Genomic DNA, 24,919 nt, shown 5'->3' on the forward strand with positions numbered 1-24,919 from the left:
ATCTGTTGGGGTGTACTCATTTATGCTGGACATTGAAAAATCAGAAAATGGATATATAGGGAAAAAAACACAGCAAGGTTTGGATTATTGATCATACGCTGGAACATCACACCCCACTGTGCAACAATCAATTGAGAACAGGAGTCAAGAGTTTGTGTGGGTTGTAAAAAATGGACACATAAAGAGGTTCTGGGAGATTACTGGTTGGTAATCACCAACCTAGGTCCTTGTTCAGGCAGACAAAAAGTAAAGATAGCAAAGGGCACAGCTCAGGTTCAGAGCTCCCTGAAGGTGATCAGTGAGGACAGGACACAGGACTCCACCTCACAAGATTGCCAGTGGCTGTGATGTTGGAGCAGACTGATCGGCACTCTATTGCTCCGGCTTTGCTGCAGTGCACACAAGTACTACACAGGACAGACAGTGGAGGGCAGATCGCATCGTCAGACATCGCTGGTGACTTGTCTCTGGTTTGCAGCAATGTCCTGGGGAAAGTTCTCCAGAGCTTCAGGTGGGTCTGTCTGTCCTGTCACCTTTTCCCCAGACATATCCCAGCTTCCTACATGTACCAATATTTCACTACACATGCCAGCACCCCAAGGAATGGCAACTTTGTTGCCCAGCATTGTGTGCCTACTCCTTACCTCCCACTCGTGCACTTTCCAGAATGCTGTAGATAAGCCCCTGATGGCGGTGGCCACATCTCATAGGGCAAAAGAGAGGAGACAGATTCCCTTTAATAGCGTTACAATACTGTCCTGCCGCCGTACAGAAAGTGCGGCTACCTGGAGAAAATGAACTTTATTCCTCCCGGAGCCACTGGCTTTCAGTCATGGAGGATAGCCCGTGGTACCGCAGTCGCCACTTACAGCAGTATAAGCACTCCAGTGCTGTGATCGACATCTTGCTCTGCACAGATGTGCCACAGAGGGCTGTCAGAGTGCCGGGACATGCGTGCAACTGCCGCCTACTGTGCGGTGACTGTAATTGCTTCATCCTAGGAGAGGATTCACATTAGATAGGCTTCCAAAAAACGGAAATCGCCTTGTTGTCTGCTGGGAATGCATGAATTGACCAAATTACCTGCTAAGCGTCTCCATTTTTTTTCTATTATCTAGGGCAGTATTGCTATTCATAGTTCATTTTTACAGGCAATAGCACTACAGAGTGAAACTTTTTTGCTTATGTATAGAGATGGCTACTCCTAGTATGCACGTGTTCACACCAGTTTTTCTGTTTGAAAGTGACAGTCAGACTTTTGTTATTTTTAATTGCTCTGGTTATACATGTACTAGCTGCTGGCCTGATTCTAAAGCATCGGGTACTCTAGAATATGAACTACTAAAGTATGTCACCCAAATGTGAATAAGATGCATAAAAAATGCCAATCTGATGGGTGGCCCCTAGAAACAAAGGGAACCACCTAGATGCATAAAGGATATAGATTGTCACCTGATAATCTGTTGCATAGGTGAACAAAATATCTAAAAGGTACAGCAATGAATAACAATTCAACACATAAATGCCATAACCTAATTGCACATATATAAGATACAAAGTACCAAAAGGGTCTTTTATGACCACATAAACATGCAATCAGGTGAGATGGTAATAAAAGAGGAACAATCTCACCAAATAAGATGATGGGTCGGGAGTCTCCAAAGATCCTCTGTTCGGTCAATGGAAGACAATACCCTGTCAAATCCCTAAGGGGCTAGCAATCCTCTAATCCCCAAACTCCCACCCTAACAAGGGCAGTCCACAGCTCACCCTAAATTGCACATGCCCTGCACTTTCCCTAAAGGCCCTTTTACATTTAGGGATGCACCAGCGATCCGACCCGGTCAGGATCGCTGGTGCATCGCTAAATGATCGCTAGTGAGCTGTCACACAGGCAGATCTCACAGCGATGCAGCAGCGACGCAGCGCACGATACTCACCTTTCACACACAGCGATCCAGACGTCCTCCCGCCCGCCTCCACGCGTCGCTCGTCTCACACAGCAGGAAGCGCCCGACGAGAAATGGAGCCGCCCGATCTCGCGCGATCAGCGATGGACAGCGGGGGAGCCGGTCGGAGGTAAGTATCACACATAGCGATATCGCTAGCAATATCGCTATAACGTCACAAAACCGGTGACGTTTTAGCGATATTGCTAGCGATATCGCTTAGTGTAAAACCCCCTTAAGGGTGTTAGGGTGAGATTGTTCCTCTTTTATTACTATTTCGTCTGACAGGTAAGTAACGACCGCCGACCGCTGCATCGCTAGTGAGATCTGCCTGTGTGGCAGCTCACTAGCGGCCACTTAGCGATGCACCAGCGATCCTGACCGGGTCATATCGTTGTCGGGGTCGCTGGTGCATCGCTAAGTGTGACAGTACTGACAGTACCTTGAGACTAGTAAAGCCTGGGCTGCCACTAGGAATTTCAGGAATTTATTTACCCTTCATGTGCTTCACCGGAATTTTTGGAATGTGGGGAAAAAATTAACATTTAACTTCTTCTTTAAATTTTTTACTTTAGACGTAATTTTTTATTTTACAAGGGTATCAGGAAAAAATTAGTCCCAAAATTTCTCCTGAGCACACCGATACCCCATATGTGGTGGAAAACCACTGTTTGGGCGCACGGCAGAGCTTAGAAGGGTTAAGAAGTTGATCAGCAATTTGTGAAAATAACGGAACATTTTGAAAATGTTGAAATTTTCAAAGTTTTTATGCCCTCAAAAGAAACGTGCCAGCAGGTTTGTGCACAGTATCCTACAGACAGTGTCAGGTTGGCGCTGTTATACTGATTAAAATTATACCTTCGTTGATGAAATCCGTCTTGTGGTTGTTGTTTAATCTGTATTTGTAGTTTTTAGTTAATGATATGCTTGTGTTTCGGGGCGGCCTGTGGGGGGCTTCATGTGGTGCTCTGATTAGATATTCATCAGTATGGGCTTGGGCTTATGACAGGTCAGTGATCCCTCAGCGGCCTGCCCCTTAGTTTACATAATGAATATTATATGTACATACTGGAAAAAAATACATATATAAAAATCTTCTTTCTGACGTTGGGCATAATAGTACGCCCACGTCGGAATTCCCTCCCTTTGATGTGGGCTCCGGCGCCGAACCCACATTTTTCCCGACACATGTCAGCTGTTTTGTGGTTAATAGGCGCAGGTGGAATTGCAATCCACCCACAGCTGTTAACCCGTTAAATGCCGCTGTCAATCTAACAGCGGCATTTAACTCGCACTTCTGGCAAGTGCGATGGAAATCCCGCCCAGCGGTGATCGTGATCACCGATGAGTTGGCATAACAACCAGAGGGCTCCAGCAGACCTCTATGGTTGTCATAGCCAAATTGCTATTAGCGCCAACCGGTGGTCGGCGTTCCAGAACGTCCACATTATGTGGTGACTACGTTGTAAGGATGAGTCAAATGAGGCTGGTTCCCATTTTTGCTTTTCTTTTTTTTGTTTACTATTGCAGCTTAATTTGACCTCTACCCCGGGAGGTAAATATGCATTAAAAAACAGGGAAAACAAGTCTCTGTTCCAGCTCCTTGGATAAAAATCCAATCAGAATGCTGTAGATAAGCCCCTGATGGCGGTGGCCACATCTCCTATTGGAAAAATGAGGTGACAGATTCCCTTTAAAAAAGGAGGGGACCTCTCTCTGTACTTTCCTCCACTTTCTGTGTCGTGTACTTCTGGCTGTGTCACAAGATTCACCATTACGTAAATTAGTACACATGCGTAGTAAGCTGCGTTCCCGCACTTAATACGCATGTGATTAGGAAGATAATGCGGTTTTACTGCATCTATTGAAAGTCTATGGGTAATTTACGCAGTGCCTGCTACATAAATTAACATGCTGCAGTCTGGAAAGACGCCACATGTCCGTCTCTGCGGGTGAGCCGTGGGCGTCTGTGTACGCATAGTGGGCATGGGATTTCTTGAATACCATATTAAAAGCCAATAATTAGTATGTCTTCACCCCCAATCAGATTATTTTTTGGGGTTAGGGGATGGGCTTATAGGGTTGGTGTTGGGGTTAGGGTTTTTTCAAAAGTAAAAAAAAAAAAAATGACGATATGATGGCTATTGTTGAGCACAAGTGCTCGCTACTCGAGTTTCCATTGGGGTGTTCGGGTATGCACCAAGTCTGGCGGGTAATTGAGTGACATGCTCGAGTTGCATGTTTTGCGGCTGTTAGACAGTCAAAAAAAACATTTGGGGATTGCATGCCATAAACGGGCAATCCCTGCATCTTTTATTTTTCCTATTTTGGGGGGGGTGTCTTAACAGCCGCAAAACATGCGGAACGGGGACTCGAGTACGTCACTCAAGCACTCGCAATACTGTGAACCCATCTAAATTCCTAACAAAAAACAATTACCATATATACTCGTGTATAAGCCGAGATTTTCAGCCCATTTTTTGTTAGTGCGCTCCGCGCCCTCTGCTGGCTGAACAGTCACTGACAGAGGACACGCAGAAAGTGGTGAGCAGCGATGGACCCCGGACCGGTGAATATCACAGGTCCTGAGCAGGAGAGGGGAGTATGGCTTTTTTTTTCTTTTTTTTTGCAGCAGCATATGGGGGCATAATCTATGGGGCAGCATACATATGGGGGCATATTCTATGGGGCAGCATACATATGGGGGCATATTCTATGGGGCAGCATACATATGGGGGCATAGTCTATGGGGCAGCATACATATGGGGGCATAGTCTATGGGGCAGCATACATATGGGGGCATAGTCTATGGGGCAGCATACATATGGGGGCATAGTCTACGGGGCAGCATACATATGGGGGCATAGTCTACGGGGCGGCATACATATGGGGGCATAGTCTACGGGGCGGCATACATATGGGGGCATAGTCTACGGGGCGGCATACATATGGGGGCATAGTCTACGGGGCGGCATACATATGGGGGCATAGTCTACGGGGCGGCATACATATGGGGGCATAGTCTACGGGGCGGCATACATATGGGGGCATAGTCTACGGGGCGGCATACATATGGGGGCATAGTCTACGGGGCGGCATACATATGGGGGCATAGTCTACGGGGCGGCATACATATGGGGGCATAGTCTACGGGGCGGCATACATATGGGGCATATTATTCTATGGAGCATCTTATGAGACCATTATTAACCTTTGTGCAGCATTATATGGGGTGTATTTTGTATGGAGCATCTTATGGGGCCCATCATGAACTGTATGAAGCATTATATGGGGCTCCTGATTCAATATGGATATTCAAAAACATTTAACCTACTGATGTCTCAATTAATTTTACTTTTATTGGTATCTATTTTTATTTTTGAAATTTACCAGTAGCTGCTGCATTTTCCACCCTAGGCTTATACACGAGTCAATAAGCTTTCCCAGTTTTCTGTGGCAAAATTAGGGGGGGTCGGCTTATACACGAGTATATACGGTATGTTGTAAAAATTATGCAGACGAAAAAGTAGACGTGGGAATTGTTAGTTATATTACACACAATTGCTAATATAAAGGCATAAAACTTACAATTTTGAAAATTATGAAAATTTTCACTTTTAAAAAAATTTTTTTTATATTTTTAATAAATATATGCAAATCACATTAGCCAAACTTTACTATTAACATGAAGTGAATGTCACAAAAAACAATCTCAGAATCACTGGCATCTATTGAAGCATTCCAGAGTTATTACCACAAAGTCACATTAGTCAGATTTAAAATATTTAGCCTGGTCATTAATGTCAATATTAGCTCAGTCACTCAGGGGTTAAAAACTCAAATTTTTTGAAAATCGGGAGGATCTTTAATGAGAGAGCTTGAAGAGTTGATTGTTTGTTACAGCACCTTTTGATATTGTAACGATTTCACTTGAAGCAACCCTATCCGTATTATTTATTAATAAACTAGACTTCTAACTTAAAGAAAATCTATCACCAGGTTCTTGCTATGCAATCTGGGAGCAGTATTATGCAGGGACAGAGACCCTGATAACAGCAATGTGTCACTTACTAGACTGCTTGCTGCAGTTTTGATAAAATCACTGTTTTCTCTGTTTCACCTCTACCTGTTCTCTGAATGCTGACTTCTGTATAATCTCACCCACATCAATGATAGCTTGTACAGAAAGCTGGAAATCAGTGGTTGGAGCATGGCTACACAGGAGGAGGACTATATGACAGGAGACAACTAGTACTCTAATGAAATTTTCCTGCTGATAAAACTGATTTTATTGAAACTACAACACATAGCCCAGTGAGTGATACATTGCTGGAATCCGGCTCTTGTATATCATGCTACTTTCAAATTCTAACGCAAAGATCTGCTGACAGACTTCCTTTAAGACCATGATGCCACTTCAGCAGAATGTTTTACTCTGTGATATTGGTTTGTCGTTAAGTGGGAAATGCTTTTTTTTCTGTTTTTGAGGCTTATTATTCATTTTATCTCTTTCTTGTAGTTGTAACGATTTGCTAAAGAATGAGGAGTGACACAACTAAGAGGATACTAAACCTCATCTTGGAAATAACCCATCTGCTGACTGGAGAGGTGAGGCATTCTAGTAAAACTAAGTAATTAGACCTCAAATGAACAACAGCACATGACAAATTACACATGCCATTATTTGTCAAAAACAAGGCCAAAATGCAGAACCAGTGGGTGAAAAAAAATAAGTACCGTATATACTCTAGTATAAGCCGACCTGAATATAAGCCGAGGTACCTAATTTTGCCACGGAAAACTGGGTAAGCTTATTGACTTGAGCTTAAGCCGGGTATGCATTGTCCCCTCATCCCTGTCCTGGTATGTGTTTTTTTTTTTTTTTTTTTTTTTTTTTCCCTCGCTGTCCTGGTATTCGTGGCTCCCCCCCCCCCATCACTGTCCTGGTATGCATGGCTCCCCCCATTACTGTCCGGGTATGCATGCTTTCTATTGCAAAAAAATAAAAAAATCCTACTCGCCCTCGTAGCATCTCTTTGGTCCTGGTGCTTTCGCAGCATCTTGTTGGTGCCGGCTTCCTGCAGCTCTTCCTGTGCCGAGCAATCATGTGGCACCGCTCATTAAGGTAATAAATATTTCCTCCATGCCTATGGGAGTGGAGACGCGTGCATATTCATTACCTTAATGAGCTGTGTCACGTGATCGCTCAGCACAGGAAGAGCTGCAGGAAGCCGGTGTAAAGAGAAGAAGCAAGCCAGGCTTGTCTCATCTGTAACGTGTCCAAAACCGTCGGGTCTGTCACCTAAGTTACAGGGTGGAGCGCTTAGAGTAACTGGATGTTCCCTGTGCTTGAGAAAATGAGGCTAAGCAGGCAGAAAATGCACGCCCAGAAATTGAAACTGTTGAGGCGGAAACGCTGAGCGCTTATCAGTCCTGTGAGGTAAAGTTAGCTGTGAGGCGAGGGGGCGGAGCTAAGAAACCAGGGACGAGAGGACGCGCTGACAGGAACTGACGACGGGGTCCCGCTGACACACCACATGTACCGCTGTCCCCGCCTACATCAAGGACCTTAACAAGACTGCGAACTTGGCTGATGACTCTGACACAACTGCCCTGGCCAATCAAAAATTATAAGTTAAACCGCACTTCATATAGCCAAGGTCCTACGGGACACTAATTAAGACGCACGTCACACTCAGGGAGTTCGTCCCGGAAAAACGTCCATACCAAATAGTAGAAAAGACAGCGCCTCAAACGTTGGTGAAAAAGAATTCACATTTTATTCTGTCTCCTGTGGCAACGTTTCGATCCAAAGATCTTTCTCAAGCTTGAGAAAGATCTTTGGATCGAAACGTTGCCACAGGAGGCAGAATAAAATGTGAGTTCTTTTTCATCAACGTTTGAGGCGCTGTCTTTTCTACAACTGCCCTGGCCGACGGTACTGACCGGGGAATGCAAGGTCTGTGTAAGGCTGGTTTCACACTAGCGTTTTTTAGTGTAGTGCATTGTGCGCGTCCATGCGCATGCGCCATGCTCCCCTTTGTTTGACATGGGGGCGCATGGTCTAGCGTTTGTATGCGTTTTCGTGCACATGCGTTTTCTGTAGTGTGCGCCGGATGCAACCTGTTGCATTTTTGGTCCGTCCAACGTGTCAAACGCATCTGCACGGTATGCGCCAAAAAATCACATTACAGTCTATGGGAACGCAAGCGTGCGCATGGACATGCACACGCCTGCGTTTAAAATCGCATGCATTTTAAGAGTTAACATGGCTCGAAACTGGTTAAAACGCATGCGCCTAAAAAAAGCAAACGCATGCAAAACGCATGATGCATTTTTTGCATGCGTCTCTATTGCGCACAAAGCGCTGCGCTAAAAAACGCTAATGTGAAACTACAGTCATGGCCAAAAGTATTGACACCCCTGCAATTCTGTCAGATAATACTCAGTTTCTTCCTGAAAATGATTGCAAACACAAATTCTTTGGTATTATTATCTTCATTTAATTTGTCTTAAATGAAAAACACAAAAAGAATTGTCCTAAAGCCAAATTGGATATAATTCCACACCAAACATAACAAAGAGGGTGGACAAAAGTATTGGCACTGTTCGAAAAATCATGTGATGCTTCTCTAATTTGTGTAATTAACAGCACCTGTAACTTACCTGTGGCACCTAACAGGTGTTGGCAATAACTAAATCACACTTGCAGCCAGTTGACATGGATTAAAGTTGACTCAACCTCTGTCCTGTGTCCTTGTGTGTACCACATTGAGCACGGAGAAAAGAAAGAAGACCAAAGAACTGTCTGAGGACTTGAGAAACCAAATTTTGAGGAAACATGAGCAATCTCAAGGCTACAAGTCCATCTCCAAAGATCTGAATGTTCCTGTGTCTACCGTGCGCAGTGTCATCAAGAAGTTTAAAGCCCATGGCACTGTGGCTAACCTCCCTAGATGTGGACGGAAAAGAAAAATTGACAAGAGATTTCAACGCAAGATTGTGCGGATGTTGGATAAAGAACCTCCACTAACATCCAAACAAGTTCAAGCTGCCCTGCAGTCCGAGGGTACAACGGTGTCAACCCGTACTATCCGTCGGCATCTGAATGAAAAGGGACTGTATGGTAGGAGACCCAGGAAGACTCCACTTCTTACCCCGAGACATAAAAAAGCCAGGCTGGAGTTTGCCAAAACTTACCTGAAAAAGCCTAAAACATTTTGGAAGAATGTTCTCTGGTCAGATGAGACAAAAGTAGAGCTTTTAGGGCAAAAGCATCAACATAGAGTTTACAGGAGAAAAAAGAGGCATTCAAAGAAAAGTACATGGTCCCTACAGTCAAACATGGCGGAGGTTCCCTGATGTTTTGGGGTTGCTTTGCTGCCTCTGGCACTGGACTGCTTGACCGTGTGCATGGCATTATGAAGTCAGAAGACTACCAACAAATTTTGCAGCATAATGTAGGGCCCAGTGTGAGAAAGCTAGCTCTCCCTCAGAGGTCATGGGTCTTCCAGCATTACAATAACCCAAAACACACTTCAAAAAGCACTAGAAAATGGTTTGAGAGAAAGCACTGGAGACTTCTAAGGTGGCCAGCAATGAGTCCAGACCTGAATCCCATAGAACACCTGTGGAGAGATCTAAAAATGGCAGTTTGGAGAAGGCACCCTTCAAATATCAGGGACCTGGAGTAGTTTGCTAAAGAAGAATGGTCTAAAATTCCAGCAGAGCATTGTAAGAAACTCATTGATGGTTACCGGAAGCGGTTGGTTGCAGTTATTTTGGCTAAAGGTTGTGCAACCAAGTATTAGGCTGAGGGTGCCAATACTTTTGTCCGGCCCATTTTTGGAGTTTTGTGTGAAATGATCAATGTTTTGCTTTTTGCTTCATTCTCGTTTGTGTTTTTTCATTTAAGACAAATTAAATGAAGATAATACCAAAAAATGTGTGTTTGCAATCATTTTCAGGAAGAAACTGAATATTATCTGACAGAATTGCAGGGGTGTCAATACTTTTGGCCATGACTGTAGGCTAAGAAATACCGGTGCTCAATGGTACAACACAGCAGACCGAACAGGCCGTTGTGAACTGTGTCGGAACCGTGTGCAAGGATTCTTACGCTGACGGAAGAATCTATCCTCCCTTCTTCCCTGTATCCGTTGGGGCCAGTGCCCGTGCTAGAACCACGGGCAATCATCGCCTTTGTCAGGATCGAAAGAAGACACCGTCATCGCCAGTATTAGGCTAGTTTTACACTAGCGTATGGAGGAATGCAGACTTCCTCAGTGAAGCTCCGCCCACTGTCGCGCCTCCTCCGTTCAGTTCCGCCTTCGTCGGCATGTGGCCTGCGTACCCTATCTTTAGCATTGGGTACGCAGGCCATGTCGATGTATGTGTATGCTTCCACATGCGTCTTTTTGACAGTGCGGCGACCGCAACAAAATGCAACACGTTGCGTTTGGCGCCGGTCGCCGCACCGTCAAAACGACGCATGCAGAGGCATCCGCATATATCGGCACGGCCTGCGTACCCAATGCTAAAGATAGGGTACGCATGCCAACGGAGGCGGAGCTGAGCGGAGGAGGCGCGGCAGTGGGCGGAGCTTCATTAAGGAAGTCCGCATCCCTCCGCAGCTCCTCCATGCGCTAGTGTGAAACTAGCCTTATAGAGGCCATCGACACCGTCAGGACCACAAGAGGACATTCTCAACGCCAGAAAAGATTCCCCCATTTTCCACAGGACTGTAACAGATCCCCGTTGTGGCTCATTCCAAGTGGCCCCAGTTAAAGAGAGGGACACTTATGTAACTGGAGTCCAAAGGGATAAGTGTATAATTTACCGTATTTTTCGCTATATAAGACGTTCCGGATTATAAGACGCACCACAAATTTTGAGGAGAAAAATAGGAAAAAACTTTTTTTAATAAAATGGTGGTGCCTCTTATAATCCAGGTGTCTTATTGTTTACTGGGGGTGGTGGCTGCGGTGAAGTGGGGTCCCAGGGTCGCTGCTGGAGGAGGCAGGAGTGGGGTGATACTGCAGGCCGCAGGAAGGGATGAGAGGGTGCTCCGATGTGCAGCGCGCTGCCAGGGGGGGGGGCTCGTGCTGCTGCCAGGGGGGGGGGCTCGTGCTGCTGCCAGGGGGGGGGGCTCGTGCTGCTGCCAGGGGGGGGGGGCTCGTGCTGCTGCCAGGGGGGGGGGCTCGTGCTGCTGCCAGGGGGGGGGGCTCGTGCTGCTGCCAGGGGGGGGGGGGCTCGTGCTGCTGCCAGGGGGGGGGGCTCGTGCTGCTGCCAGGGGGGGGGGCTTGTGCTGCTGCCAGGGGGGGGGCTCGTGCTGCTACCAGGGGGGGCTTGCGCTGCTGCCAGGGGGGTGTGTGCAGCAGCCCGGGGCTCTGCCCACATTTACCGGGTGTCCGTCGGCGCTGTGGGTGTCTCCGGGTGCCCAGCCGTGTCTCCACGTGCCCATCGGTGTCTCCGGTTCCAGTCCCGGGACTGTGGCGACATTTTGCGACAGGCCAGAACCCCGGGGCTCCCTCTCGGTTCCCTCTATTTTGGGCTCCGGCAATATGGCGGCCGCTGCCGGGGGCGGCGCATGCGCTGATGGTGATCTCGGGACTGAGATCTCGAGAGATGAGATTTCAGCGAGATCTGTCCCGAGATCACCATCAGCGCTTGCGCTGCCCCAAGTTTGGGGGGAAAAAAGTGCGTCTTACAAAGCGGAAAATACAGTATATTATCTTCCCCTATTTGTTCTTCCCTAATACAAAGAATACTTCCAAGTGGGTTTTAACTATCTCCCTCATTTAAATATCTCCCTGCGAGGAGTAACCTCCTGTTAATTGAACCCTTTGTTAACCCTTGGTCTGCCTCTTGTCCGTTACTGCATCCCGCTACCTGCTTACACTTGGCGTAGTCGGCAGGATGCAGTCCACACATATGAACATGGCAGACCAAGCGTCTGGGGAGGGTCCTAGATCTAGCATTTCTTTGGGGACAATGTTGAATAGCCTCCCAAAGTTTAATGGTATTAACACCATGTTGTGGAGCTGGACTGAGCGTATAAAGGGGATGATGAGAATGCACCTTATGGTTCCAACCTTGCAGGCGGAGGTCGCTGTGATGGCCTTAGACGGGGAGGCAAGAGATTGTTATATTGCGGACATCCGGTGAATGAGATACCCTTGACAAAGTACTGCAGATACTAGAGGGGACCCCCCAGAGACGTAGGGAAACTACGCATGCGGCTGTTTCGCGGGGGCAAATAGATGGGGAGACAGTGACCCAATATATGAATGCGTTGTAAGGAATCCATACCGTCATAGTCAGAAAAGACGGCTTGGGAGTATGGCCTACTGATGTGGTATTGTGCGACCAATTAGTGACTGGGATGAGAGATGCGTAGCTTAAGCAGGCTCTACGAGAGTGCTTCCGCGTGAATCCACATTTGATCTTTGCAGAGGTGGGAAGTGAGGCACGCGAACAGTAACAGGGGGTGACAGTGCCGGCAGCACAAGTCCGGAGTCAGGAGGCGGCCGTGAAAGCAACTGCTGAACCAGGATGGGTGGAAGATTTAAGAAAAGAGATCCAACTAAAGAGGAAGGATCTGATTGAGACTAAAAAGGTGACCTTGATAAGTACACCCAGTAACAAAACCCCCTCAGTGCCACGTTGGGATGAAAGAGGGTCTCGTCGGAGAGAGCCCCTAACGTGCTATCTTTGTGGAGAATTGGGTCATATGGCCGGTTGCGGCCCCCAAAACATCCCCCGTTAAACAAAAAGGCTCCGAGGCTGGGGGACGCTGTCCAGAGCAAGATCAGCCCGAAAGGAATACCGATAGTCCCACCAATTTAGTGTCAGTGAGTCCATTGGTATGGGCCGAAATAGATGGACGGGCCGTACACTGCCTTGTAGACACGGGCTCTCAAGTAAGCATGATGCCCGAGACATACTTTAAGACACTTTCCAAAAGATGTGAGGCCAGAGTGGGATCCAGTGATTAAGTTGACGGCCGCCAATCAACTACCCATACCAGTCGCATGTGATGCAGATTAAAGTAAGATCTGGGCCGTAAAGGAGTAGTGTTGACCGCTGGTGACCCCGTACAGGGACATACCATTACACCTGGAATGAATGTACTCAGAGTTCGGAAGTCTTCTGATTAGAGCATCTCCGAACGCATTCCTGAAACAATGGGGCCCGCATACTCCACAAAGGAAAGTATTTCAGCAATTGATCCGGATGGCCCAGGCACAAGAGGTCTTTTGTGAAGGAAAGGTGTTGGGGAAGGTGATCATACCAGCCACCACCAAGCTTGACTTACCTCCGGGTCAAAGTGTACTGTCACTACCTGTCCGAGCGTGTACCCCGTTAGAAGGGGTTGAAGTTCAACTGGAACTAGCGACTGTGGAGAATCTACCATCGGGGCACTTAATAGCCAAGACATTAGCTACCGTGTGTGAAGGTAATACCCGTGCCGTGTGTGAACCAAGGGAAGACACTCTGACGCTTACCCCCAAAGGTGAAATCAGGAAAATAATAGGCATGTCAGAGGAGCTTATACCATCACAGGTCGTCCAATTAAAGGTAAAAAAGGAAGACCCCTGGACTGTAGCTGTAGAGACAACACCTGTATTCGAACGTCAATCACAAAAAAGGGGACGCCACATCCTAGAACAAACTCGTGCTGAGTTGGCAGAGTTCACACCGCAGCAGGTGAAACAAGTCGAGACCGTGTTGGAGTGTTATCAGGAAGTGTTCGCTAGACACGAGGATGATTTCGGTTGTGTGACTGCCATCACCCATGAGATTCCGACAGGTAACGCTGCACCTGTGAGAGAACGTTACAGACAGATTCCCCCGCAAATGTACAAGGAGTAAAAAAACAGGAGAATACCAGAGTCCAGAACTATTTTAATGAATATAAATTTTTATTAGTGCAAAAAGACACACATGAGAAACAGGATAAGTATGATTGTCAATAGATAAGGTACTCTATGGGTTAGTAGCCCAGAACCATAAAAAGAAACAGACCAGCAACCAAATAGTTAAAAGAGCCAAGTGGAACAATATTCCTGTAGATGTCCAATGAACAATGAGGGGTTTTAATCGAGCAAAAAGGACAAACCGATTAAATCTCCTGCATCCAACACCCAATAAAAAACAAAAGGGCACCGTTAGGTTTATCTCGACATTTAATGGGGAATGGGACAAGATGAGGGACGTTCTCAATAAACATTGGAACATTCTAAAAACAGAACCCTGACTATAATTAACCTTTTTTTGTGAGACAATATCTTGTAATGTGCATTTCTTTTGTTTGTTTTTTTTTTATGACTTATGCAATTCTATCTTATGCATGTTTATATTAGTATAGGATTTCATATATCGGAGCCATTCAATAAGTGTTCACATTTACTTACTTTTTCTATGACTTGTTGCTGCCCCTTATTGATTGCCGTGGTGTTTCCCCCCTTGCCCGGGTGATGGCCAGGCGACGGCCGTCCCTTCGTGACGTTGGCACACTCTGGTTGTTTTCCTCTGTGTCTCTGGTGTTGCCAGGGAGATAGCTAGGCGCCGGCTGTCCCTAGATGACTTCAGCACACTTTGGATCAACTCAAGGGAAGCTGTTTCCCCCACCCGCGGTACACATGCGCTACTCCTCTCACTTAATTGGTCTAGCTTTACCATGTGAGTGGACTTGGCCGGATATATAATTGGGTTCAGTCTACATCTTAACCCACGCCCCCGAGGAAGCAACATTCATACCGCGAAACGCGCGTTGGGGTATCCAGACCAGCGCACCTCTTAGACTACGTCATGATGGGTATGTTCTTGTAGCGGTCATTCTACTTTTTTGTGGGCTTTGTGCAATACACATACAGTATGTAGATTTATTCTGTGGAGTCCCGGTTTCACATGTTGCCATTTGGCCTCTAATGTTGTACATTAGTTCAGGGGTCCCCAACCACCGGTCCGCGGCCCAGCACCGGGCCGTTTCAGTGCCCTTGCTGGTCCGCGGACACAAGGGGAGCAGGCGGCGGTGCAGCAGCTGATACTCACCTAGCGGTCCCTGTCGGCGCGGCGGCTTCATCCAGCGCTGAGCGGTCAAGTGTGCCGCTCATTTAAGGTCATGAATATGGACGCCACTCATCTCCCATAGGCGTGGCGTCCATATTCATAGACCTTAATGAGCGGTAGCACGTGACTGCTCCGCACAGGAGCTGAAGCACCGCGAGATGCATGGAGGGAAGTTCAGCGACGGGAAGGAAGGTCAGCGATGTGAGGGTAAGTATGATGGGGGGAGGATGGGGGAGCCGAGCTGAGCCATATATATACAAGGGAGGGAGAGTGGGAGCGGAGCCATATATACAAGGGAGGGAGAGTGGGAGCGGAGCCATATATACAAGGGAGGGAGAGTGGGAGCGGAGCCATATATACAAGGGAGGGAGAGTGGGAGCGGAGCCATATATACAAGGGAGGGAGAGTGGGAGCGGAGCCATATATACAAGGGAGGGAGAGTGGGAGCGGAGCCATATATACAAGGGAGGGAGAGTGGGAGCGGAGCCATATATACAAGGGAGGGAGAGTGGGAGCGGAGCCATATATACAAGGGAGGGAGAGTGGGAGCGGAGCCATATATACAAGGGAGGGAGAGTGGGAGCGGAGCCATATATACAAGGGAGGGAGAGTGGGAGCGGAGCCATATATACAAGGGCGGGAGAGTGGGAGCGGAGCCATATATACAAGGGCGGGAGAGTGGGAGCGGAGCCATATATATATATATATATATATATATATATATATATATATATATAAATAATATACACTCACTGGCCACTTTATTAGGTACACCTGTCCAACTGTGTTTTAAGACTTAATTTCTAATCAGCCAATCACATGGCGGCAACTCAGTGCATTTAGGCATGTAGACATGGTCAAGACAATCTCCTGCAGTTCAAACCGAGCATCAGTATGGGGAAGAAAGGTGATTTGAGTGCCTTTGAACGTGGCATGATTGTTGGTGCCAGAAGGGCTGGTCTGAGTATTTCAGAAACTGCTGATCTACTGGGATTTTCACGCACAACCATCTCTAGGGTTTACAGAGAATGGTCCGAAAAAGAAAAAAAATCCAGTGAGCGGCAGTTCTGTGGCCGGAAATGCCTTGTTGATGCCAGAGGTCAGAGGAGAATGGGCAGACTGGTTCGAGCTGATAGAAAGGCAACAGTGACTCAAATTGGCACCCGTTACAACCAAGGTAGGCAGAAGAGCATCTCTGAATGCACAGTGCGTCGAACTTTGAGGCAGATGGGCTACAGCAGCAGAAGACCACACTGGGTACCACTCCTCTCAGCTAAGAACAGGAAACTGAGGCTACAATTTGCACAAGCTCATCGAAATTGGACAGTAGAAGATTGGAAAAACGTTGCCTGGTCTGATGAGTCTCGATTTCTGCTGCGACATTCGGATGGTAGGGTCAGAATTTGGCGTAAACAACATGAAAGCATGGATCCATCCTGCCTTGTATCAACGGTTCAGGCTGGTGGTGGTGGTGTTATGGTGTGGGGAATTTTTTCTTGGCACTCTTTGGGCCCCTTGGTACCAATTGAGCATCGTTGCAACGCCACAGCCTACCTGAGTATTGTTGCTGACCATGTCCATCCCTTTATGACCACAATGTACCCAACATCTGATGGCTACTTTCAGCAGGATAATGCGCCATGTCATAAAGCTCGAATCATCTCAGATTGGTTTCTTGAACATGACAATGAGTTCACTGTACTCAAATGGCCTCCTCAGTCACCAGATCTCAATCCAATAGAGCATCTTTGGGATGTGGTGGAACGGGAGATTCGCATCAGGGATGTGCAGCCGACAAATCTGCGCCAACTGTGTGATGCCATCATGTCAATATGGTCCAAAATCTCTGAGGAATGCTTCCAGCACCTTGTTGAATCTCTGCCACGAAGAATTGAGGCAGTTCTGAAGGCAAAAGGGGGTCCAACCCCTTACTAGCATGGTGTACCTAATAAAGTGGCCAGTGAGTGTGTGTGTGTGTATATATATATATATATATATATATATATATATATATATATATATATATATATATGAGGGTGGGAGCGGAGCCATACATATATATTATATATGGGAGGGTGGGAGCGGAGCCATACATATATATTATATATGGGAGGGTGGGAGCGGAGCCATACCTGCTGTTTACCATGGATACCAGCGTGCAACTAAGAGCCGCGCGGCTCTTAGTTACCCGCTGTTTACCCTGGATACCAGCTCCCAGCATCGCTGATCGTTGGTCTCTCGCTCTCACAGGCAGCGATGTGTGCTACCCAGCGGGAGACCAACGACAGAATTATGGCCCAGAGCATTAAGCAACGAATAGCCATCTGATCGTTGCTACATGTCACACGCAACGATGTATGTTATGATTGAGTGACCGAAGGAGGAAAAAACAAAAATACAAGCTAAGTCCAGTAAACCGGAGAGGTTGGTAGCTATCGGATTGCAGACCCCTGATCCTATCCACAACAACTAACAGTAGCTGTGGGGGGTTCCTACGATGCCCTAGACCCCTCGATCACAGCCGGAGAACTAAATAGGCCTAAAGAAATAAAGGGGAAATCTAAACTGCCCCAGAGCAGACCCCAAAGCAATAGGCAGCCCCCAACATATAATGACGGTGAAGCAAGATGAAAACACTAACACAGATAGAAAGATAGGTTGAGCAAACGATGGGGCCCAAGCTAACTAAAAAGGACAGGATAGAAAAGCTGCTGTCTGCAATCCGCAAAAAACCCTACCAAAAAATGTCCCAACCGTCTGATAGGAAAAACAGGCCCTGAAGTCGCTAGGACTTCAAAATGACTATATCAGCACTCTGAATTCTGAAGACAGAGCAAAGAGACAAACTGATCAGAGACAAAAATGGAACTCAGCACACCCCGACCGGGGATGGCTGAACTCCAAAAAACAAGGTAAACAAAACAAAACTAATAAGTTCAATAGCAGAGCAAAAACTTATCTTTGGGAAGCAGGAATCAGACTGGTCTCCAAGAATCCAGCAGAGAAATCACCAGCGACTCAGAAGGGCGTCGGCTGCCTTATATCCAGTCAGCAGTTCCTGTTACCCAGTCATCATCTACCAGATCAGGTGTTTGGTAATCATCCTCACTACCTTCCTTCACCAGAAGAGGGAGTTCATCAGACATCGACGGTGAAGGGGAAAATGAACTCACAACAGATGTAGTTTCGACATCGCTGCAACGTCACCAAACTGGCGACGTTGCAATGATATCGTTCACAATATCGTTGTGTGTAACGGCCCCCTTAGGGATCCCTTTGTGAGATTATTGTTTAGCCCTATTGTTCATTGGACATCTACAGGAATATTTACCTTTCATGAGGTTGTTCCACTTGGCTCTGTTAACTATTTGGTTGCTGGTCTGTTTCTTTTTATGGTTCTGGGCTACTAACCCATAGAGTGCCTAATCTATTGACAATCATACTTGTCCTGTTTCTCGTGTGTGTCTTTTTGCACTAATAAAAATTTATATTCATTAAAATAGTTCTGGACTCTGGTATTCTCCTGTTTTTTATTACAATTGAGATTCGTCTCTATTGATCTATATTTGATGAGGAATAATTAATATATTTATATGTAAAGGAGTAAAAATGTCTTTTTGGAGATTTTTCTTCAAATGTACAAGGAGGTAAAAGGAATGTTAGCTCAAATGTTACAGAATGGTGTCAGCCGAGAAAGTCAGAGCCCATGGGCTGCGCCCGTCGTCCTCGTACGGAAAAAGGATGGCACTCTACAGTTCTGTGTGGACTATCTCAAATTAAACGCCTGTACGGTGCGAGATTCATACCCAGTGCCCCGTATTGAAGTGCCCCGTTGTCTGCTCTGGGAAACCCCAGATACTTTTCCACCTTAGATCTGACTAGTGGGTACTGGCAAGTGCCAATGTCCGAACACGATCGAGCAAAGATGACCTTTATACTAGCTATGGGCCTGTACAAGTTCAACAGAATGCCTTTTGGATTTGCTAATGCTCTCGGTACTTTTCAATGACTCATGGAGAGGTGCTTGGGGGATCTGAACTTTGAAGCCACTCTCATCTACCTGGATGACCTAATTGTATTTGCCCCCACTTTCGATGAACACTTACAGTGTTTTGAGCAAGTACTCAGCCAGCTACAGAAGCATGGGCTTCGAGTGAAACCATCCAGATGTCACCTTTTCCACACCCAGATTGGTACCTGGGGCATGTGGTCTCTGCAGAAGGTGTACGTCCATCTTGTGAAAAGATTGCAGCAGTGCAAGACTGGCCAACCCCGAAAACTGTAAAAGATGTTCGAGCCTTCTTAGGACTGACTTGATATTATCAATGGTTCGTGAAAACTTCACCCACATTGCGAATCCGTTACTAGAACTGTTGAAAGGAATATCAGCAGGAGCAAAAAATTGAAAGATCCAGTGGGGAGAGTGCCAGGAGAAAGCGTTCCAAACCTTGAAGATGGCTCTGACAAAGGCCCTGGTCCTGGCCTATGCCGATTTCTCTCAACCCTTCATTTTTCATACAGATGGAAGCTTACATGGACTTGAAGCCGTGCTGTCGCAGATCCAAGATGGGAAAGAGAGGGTGATTGCCTATGCATGCCCCACTTCTCAGTTTTTGAATTTCCACAAAAATTTAAAATACCGTATATACTCGAATATAAGTCGAGATTTTCAGCCCAAAAAATTGGGCTGAAAGTCCCCCTCTCGTCTTATATTCGAGTCATATACAAAGGGGGTCGGAGGGGGAGGGGGGCGGGGGTGTCAGGTCATACTTACCCGTCCTGACGCTGTTTCTTGAGCCCCCAGCTTCTACACGTGCTCTCTCTTCCTGCCTTCAGCGGTCACGTGGTGCCGCTCATTAAAACTCATGAATATGCTCATATTCATGAGTTTTAATGAGCGGTACCACGTGACCGCTGAAGGCAGGAAGAGAGAGCGCGGAGAAACTGGGGGCTCAAGACACAGCGTCAGGACGGATAAGTATAGCGATACTCACCTGTCCTGCGTCCATGGCTGCTTGCTGCTGTCTGTGTCTGTCATCGGTCAGTGACTTCAGACAGCAGAGGGCGCGGTGACGTGGTTAGTGCGCGCCGCGCCCCCTGCAGTCGAACGTCACTGACTGATGACGTGGCAGATAGCGGTGAGCAGCCATGGACGCAGGACAGGTGAGAATCTGACACCCAGCGACGGAGAGGTGAGTATGTCATTTTTTTATTTTTACATGCAGCGGCAGCACATGGGGGAATAATCTTAAGGAGCTTCTAATGGGGGCAGTATATGGGGGAATAATCTATGGAGCTGCTTATGGGGGCAGTATATGGGGCAACAATATGGAGCTTCTAATGGGGGAATAATCTATGGAGCTTCTTCTGGGGACACCATATGGGGAAATAATCTATGGAGCATTTCCCACCCTAGACTTATACTCGAGTCAATAAGTTCTCCCAGTTTTTTGTGGCAAAATTAGGGGGGTCGACTTATACTCGGATCGACTTATACTCGAGTATATACGGTAACCAATAAATTTCATTCAACTTCACAATTGTGTCCCACTTGTTGTTGTTTCTTCACCCAAAATTTACATTTGGTATCTTTTATGTTTGACGCATGATCTGTGGGAAAAGGTTAAAAAGTTCCAGGGGGCCGAATACTTTCGCAAGGCACTGTATGTAGCAGAGCTCATATGGGTGTATAACAATCGGGTACATAGCACCACCGGATACATGCCCTATACTCTACTTTACTTTTCAGCGGGCCAGGTCAAGAGATCACCGAGTTGGAGTTGGACCCTGAGGAAGACTACCCACGGACGGGGGTGTCAACCTGGGTCTGAGAACATCGTCATCGACTACAGACTCTACATCGTCTGGTGCAGACCTGTTTCCGAGAGTTGGAACATCCAGGGATGACTCTTTTACGAGGGACAGCTCTACAGGCCGGAGACTGGGTACTAGTTAGAGAGAAGCGTCCTCGACACAAATTAGATCATCAATGGGAAAAAACACCGTACCATGTACGGCGACGAGTCAATTCTGAAGGACCTGTTTACGAGGTTCAGCTCAAAGGGGAAAACGATGCCCCTACTCGTGTTATGCACCGAAACATGTTACGCTCTTGAGGATTCTTTACCCTTTGCTAGTGATGAAGAAGATGACGAGTACTCTGAGTCTACATGTATAGAATCAGAAAAAGAACAAAGATCTGAGACTTCTGAGATTCCTACAAGGGTTGTTTCTCCAGGGTGGAGTGAACCTTCACCTTTGCTTATTCAGCCGGATTCGGGTACCCAAACAGAACAACTGAAATCCCCAGTTTACAACGTTCTGAACGTTCAACAGCAGGAAAACCCCTTAACCGATTTGACCAGGATAATTTTATTTGGCAACCAGTTGTTCGAAACTTAAAAGAATGTCAACGCATATTGCAAGAACTCTCACCTGTGGAATGGCGAGTACAAAGAGGGGGGGAATGGGGGAGGGGCCTGGAGGTTGAGGGGAGCAGACGTGCAGAGGAGAGCAATATTCCATCCACCTCTAATCATAGAATCGTAGAGTTGGAAGGGACCTCCTGGGCCATCTGGTCCAACCCCCTGCTCAAAGCAGGATTCGCTAAATCATCCCAGTCAGATGTCTGTCCAGCCTCTGTTTGAAGACTTCCATTGAAGGAGAACTCACCACTTCTCGTGGCAGCCTGTTCCACTCATTGGTCACTCTGTCAAAAAGTTTTTTCTAATATCTAATCTGTGTCTCCTCCCATTCAGCTTCATCCCATTGCTTCTAGTCTTTCCTTGTGCAAATGAGAATAAAGTTGATCCTTCTACAATGTGACAGCCCTTTAGATATTTTTAGACAGCTATTAAGTCTCCTCTCAGTCTTCTCTTTTGCAAACTAAACATTCCCAAATCCTGCAACCTTTCCTCATAAGACAGGGTTTGCAGACCGGTCACCATTCTGGTCGCTCTTTTCTGAACTTGCTCCAGTTTGTTGATGTCTTTTTTAAAATGTGGTGCCCAAAACTGGACACAATATTGCAGATGAGGTCTGACCAAAGAGGAGTAGAGGGAAATAATGACTTCACGTGATCTAGACTGTGTGCTTCTGTTAATACATCCTAGAATTGCATTTGCCTTTTTTGCTGCTGCATCACACTGTTTACTCATATTCAGTCTGTGATCTTAGTATACCCAAGTCTTTTTCACATGTGCTGTCACTTAGTCCTATTCCTCCCATTTTGTATATGCTTTTTTCATTTTTATTGCCCAGATGTAGTACTCTGCATTTCTCCCTGTTAAAAACCATTCTGTTAGTTGCTGCCCACTTCTCCAGTTTATTTATATCTTTTTGAATCCTCTCTCTCTCTTCTCTAGTATTAGCTATCCCTCCTAGCTTTGTGTCATCAGCAAATTTAATCAGTTTACCCTCAATTCCTTCATCTAAATCGTTGATAAAGATGTTGAACAATACAGGGCCCAGGACAGAGCCCTGTGGTACCCCACTTGAGACATTCTTCCAACTGGATGTGCAGCCATTTACGACCACTCTTTGGGTCCGATCACTAAGCCAGTTATGAATCCACCTAACAGTTGCCTTGTCCATTCCATACTTAGTCATTTTTTCAATATGGATTGTATGAGAGACTTTGTCAAATGCTTTGCTGAAGTCAAGATATACTATATCTACAGCATTTCCTTGATCCACCCAATCAGTGATTCCGTCATAGAAGGAAATTAAGTTAGTCTGACATGACTTATTAGTTACAAACCCATGCTGACTCTGTTTAATCACTTCATTCTTATCCAGGTACTGACATACATGTTGTTTAATAATTTGTTCAAAGATCTTTCCTGGTATAGAAGTCAGACTCACCGGCCTATAGTTGCCTGGGTCCATCTTCTTCCTCTTTTTGAAGATAGGAACAACATTTGCTCTTCTCCAGTCTTCTGGCACTTCTCCTGTTCTCCAAGAATTTTCAAAGATTATGGAGAGGGGTTCAAATATTTCTTCTGCTATCTCCTTCAGTACTCTGGGGTGTAATTCATTTGGACCTGGAGACTTGAATTCATTTAGGTTAGCTAAGTGTTTCCTCACTATCTTTCTGTTTATAGATATCCTGGATTCTTATATTCCCTTAATAGGACAGTGAATAACAGTTGATGTTACATTTCCTTTCTGAGAGAAAACAGATGCAAAATAGGAATTTAAAAGTTCGGCCTTCTCAACATCCTGTCTTACCATTTCATCATTTTCATCCTGTAAAAATCCTATAGCATCTTTGACTTTTCTTTTACTTTTGACATATCCCCAAAATCCTTTATTATTGCTTTTGACATCTCTTGCAAGCCTCAATTCATTTTCAGCTTTAGCTAATCTGATGTGCCCTGCAGGTTCTGCAGACAGCATTATATTCTTCTTTAGATATGCCTCCCTCTTTCCATTTTATAAACATTTTTTTCTTCCTTTTTAGCATGTGCTTAAGTTCTGTGTTCATCCATCCTGGTTTCCTTAAATGCTTCCTATTCTTCCCTCTTTTCGGAATTGTTAACAACTGTGCTTTGAGAATTTCATTTTTCAAGATTTCCCATCCTTCCTGGACATTTTTGTCTTTAAGGATATCCAGCCATTGGATCCCTCCAATTCTCTTTCTGAATCCCTTTAAAATCTGCCTTTCTGAAATCTAACCTTGACGTCTGAGTCTTCACAGGTCTTCCGCCTCTAGTTATCCAAAATTCTAAAATAGCATGGTCTCTACCTCCTAGGGTCCCAGCCACTTTTACCTCCTCAACCCTTTCCTCCCTGTTTATAAGGATTAGATCCAAGGTAGCAGTTCCCCTTGTTTTCTCCCCTACCTTTTGGAAGATAAAGTTGTCAGCAAGAGAGGATAAGAATTTCCTTGACCTGTTAGTTTTGCCTGAGAGAGATTCCCAACAAATGTCTGGATAGTTGAAATCTCCCATGACAACTATGTCATATTTTTTGGAGAACTTGGCCATTTGATGCATTAAGAGTTCATCCATATCTTCTGCTTGCACAGGCGGCCTGTAGTAAATGCCTACAATGGTGTCCTTTCCATTGTTCTGTCCTTGTATTCTTACCCAGTTTCCACAGAACTCCCAGGCTCTCAGGCATCCGTGCAGATTTTACAGCCTGCAGTCCAGATACCTCAGGATCCTGACTGGTGGGACCTGGGTGAGCGGTCGGGAGGGGGCTAGAGCCCTTCATCGCCTGTTCTGAGATCTTACTTCTGGAGCACGTGAGCCTGTGGCCTAACCAGGACGGGCGACCTGCCCCACCACTCCATCATTTTCTGGTTATCAATGGTGACTGTGGTGTATGGGAGGACTGACAGGAGGCCGAAGGGGTGAGAAGTGAAGCCTGCGGACTGCTGCTATCAGTGGGTGAGTGCTGGAAACAAGCAGGAGGGGAGAGTGATTTGCGGCCATCTTGCTGGCTCCCTCCCCCCTCTGGTGTGAGTACCTGAACCCCGGAGTTACATAATCTCTCATTGATTAATTAGCAATCTGCCATCCCCCAGCTGAAGAAACATACTTTTGTTGCATGTAAATATATTCCTGGTATTTATAATTGCACATGGTGAAAATTACACACTGAAAGGTTATGGGACTTGATGCTCTCCTCCTGGACTGCACGCCACCTGAGAAATATGGTGTGTGACTGCCATCTACTGGTGCCTTCAGGAATCCTAGAACATTAATTACCACTTTTCTTCCTCCATCAATCCGGATGTGTCTTGGATAAATCCTATACCCCAAATAACAGGTGGCAAATCAGTTTGTCAACCGAGTCTTTCTACTATGCTAATATCATAATGTGGTAGCTCCAACCTCGCAGACCTCCTTAGAAGCGGCACTAAGCAGTTCTAATCTCAAAGAAAAAAAGGG

General features: G+C 46.1%; 1 protein-coding gene across 6 annotated transcripts in view; it reads left to right on the top strand.

Annotated features, from left to right (window-relative positions):
* The first annotated feature begins 270 nt into the window (after nt 1-270).
* The window catches only part of LOC141100116 (uncharacterized), a 51,466-nt gene continuing 26,817 nt past the window's right edge, over nt 271-24,919 (top strand). For 2 of the 6 annotated variants that reach the window (XM_073588355.1, XM_073588356.1), the window contains exons 1-2: nt 271-511; nt 6,469-6,557. Coding sequence is in view for 2 of the 6 variants with exons in the window: in XM_073588357.1 (XP_073444458.1) it covers nt 6,489-6,557 (69 nt within the window). In the remaining 4 variants the exon portion in view is untranslated. Of the gene's footprint in view, nt 512-6,468; nt 6,558-20,772; nt 20,969-24,919 lie in introns of all 6 variants that reach the window. The other 4 variants (XM_073588358.1, XM_073588357.1, XM_073588360.1 and 1 more) reach the window with 4 other exon arrangements.

This window comes from Dendrobates tinctorius, unplaced genomic scaffold (assembly GCF_039654945.1).
Source record: "Dendrobates tinctorius isolate UK_male_01 unplaced genomic scaffold, ASM3965494v1 ptg000103l, whole genome shotgun sequence".
NCBI lineage: Eukaryota > Metazoa > Chordata > Amphibia > Anura > Dendrobatidae > Dendrobates > Dendrobates tinctorius.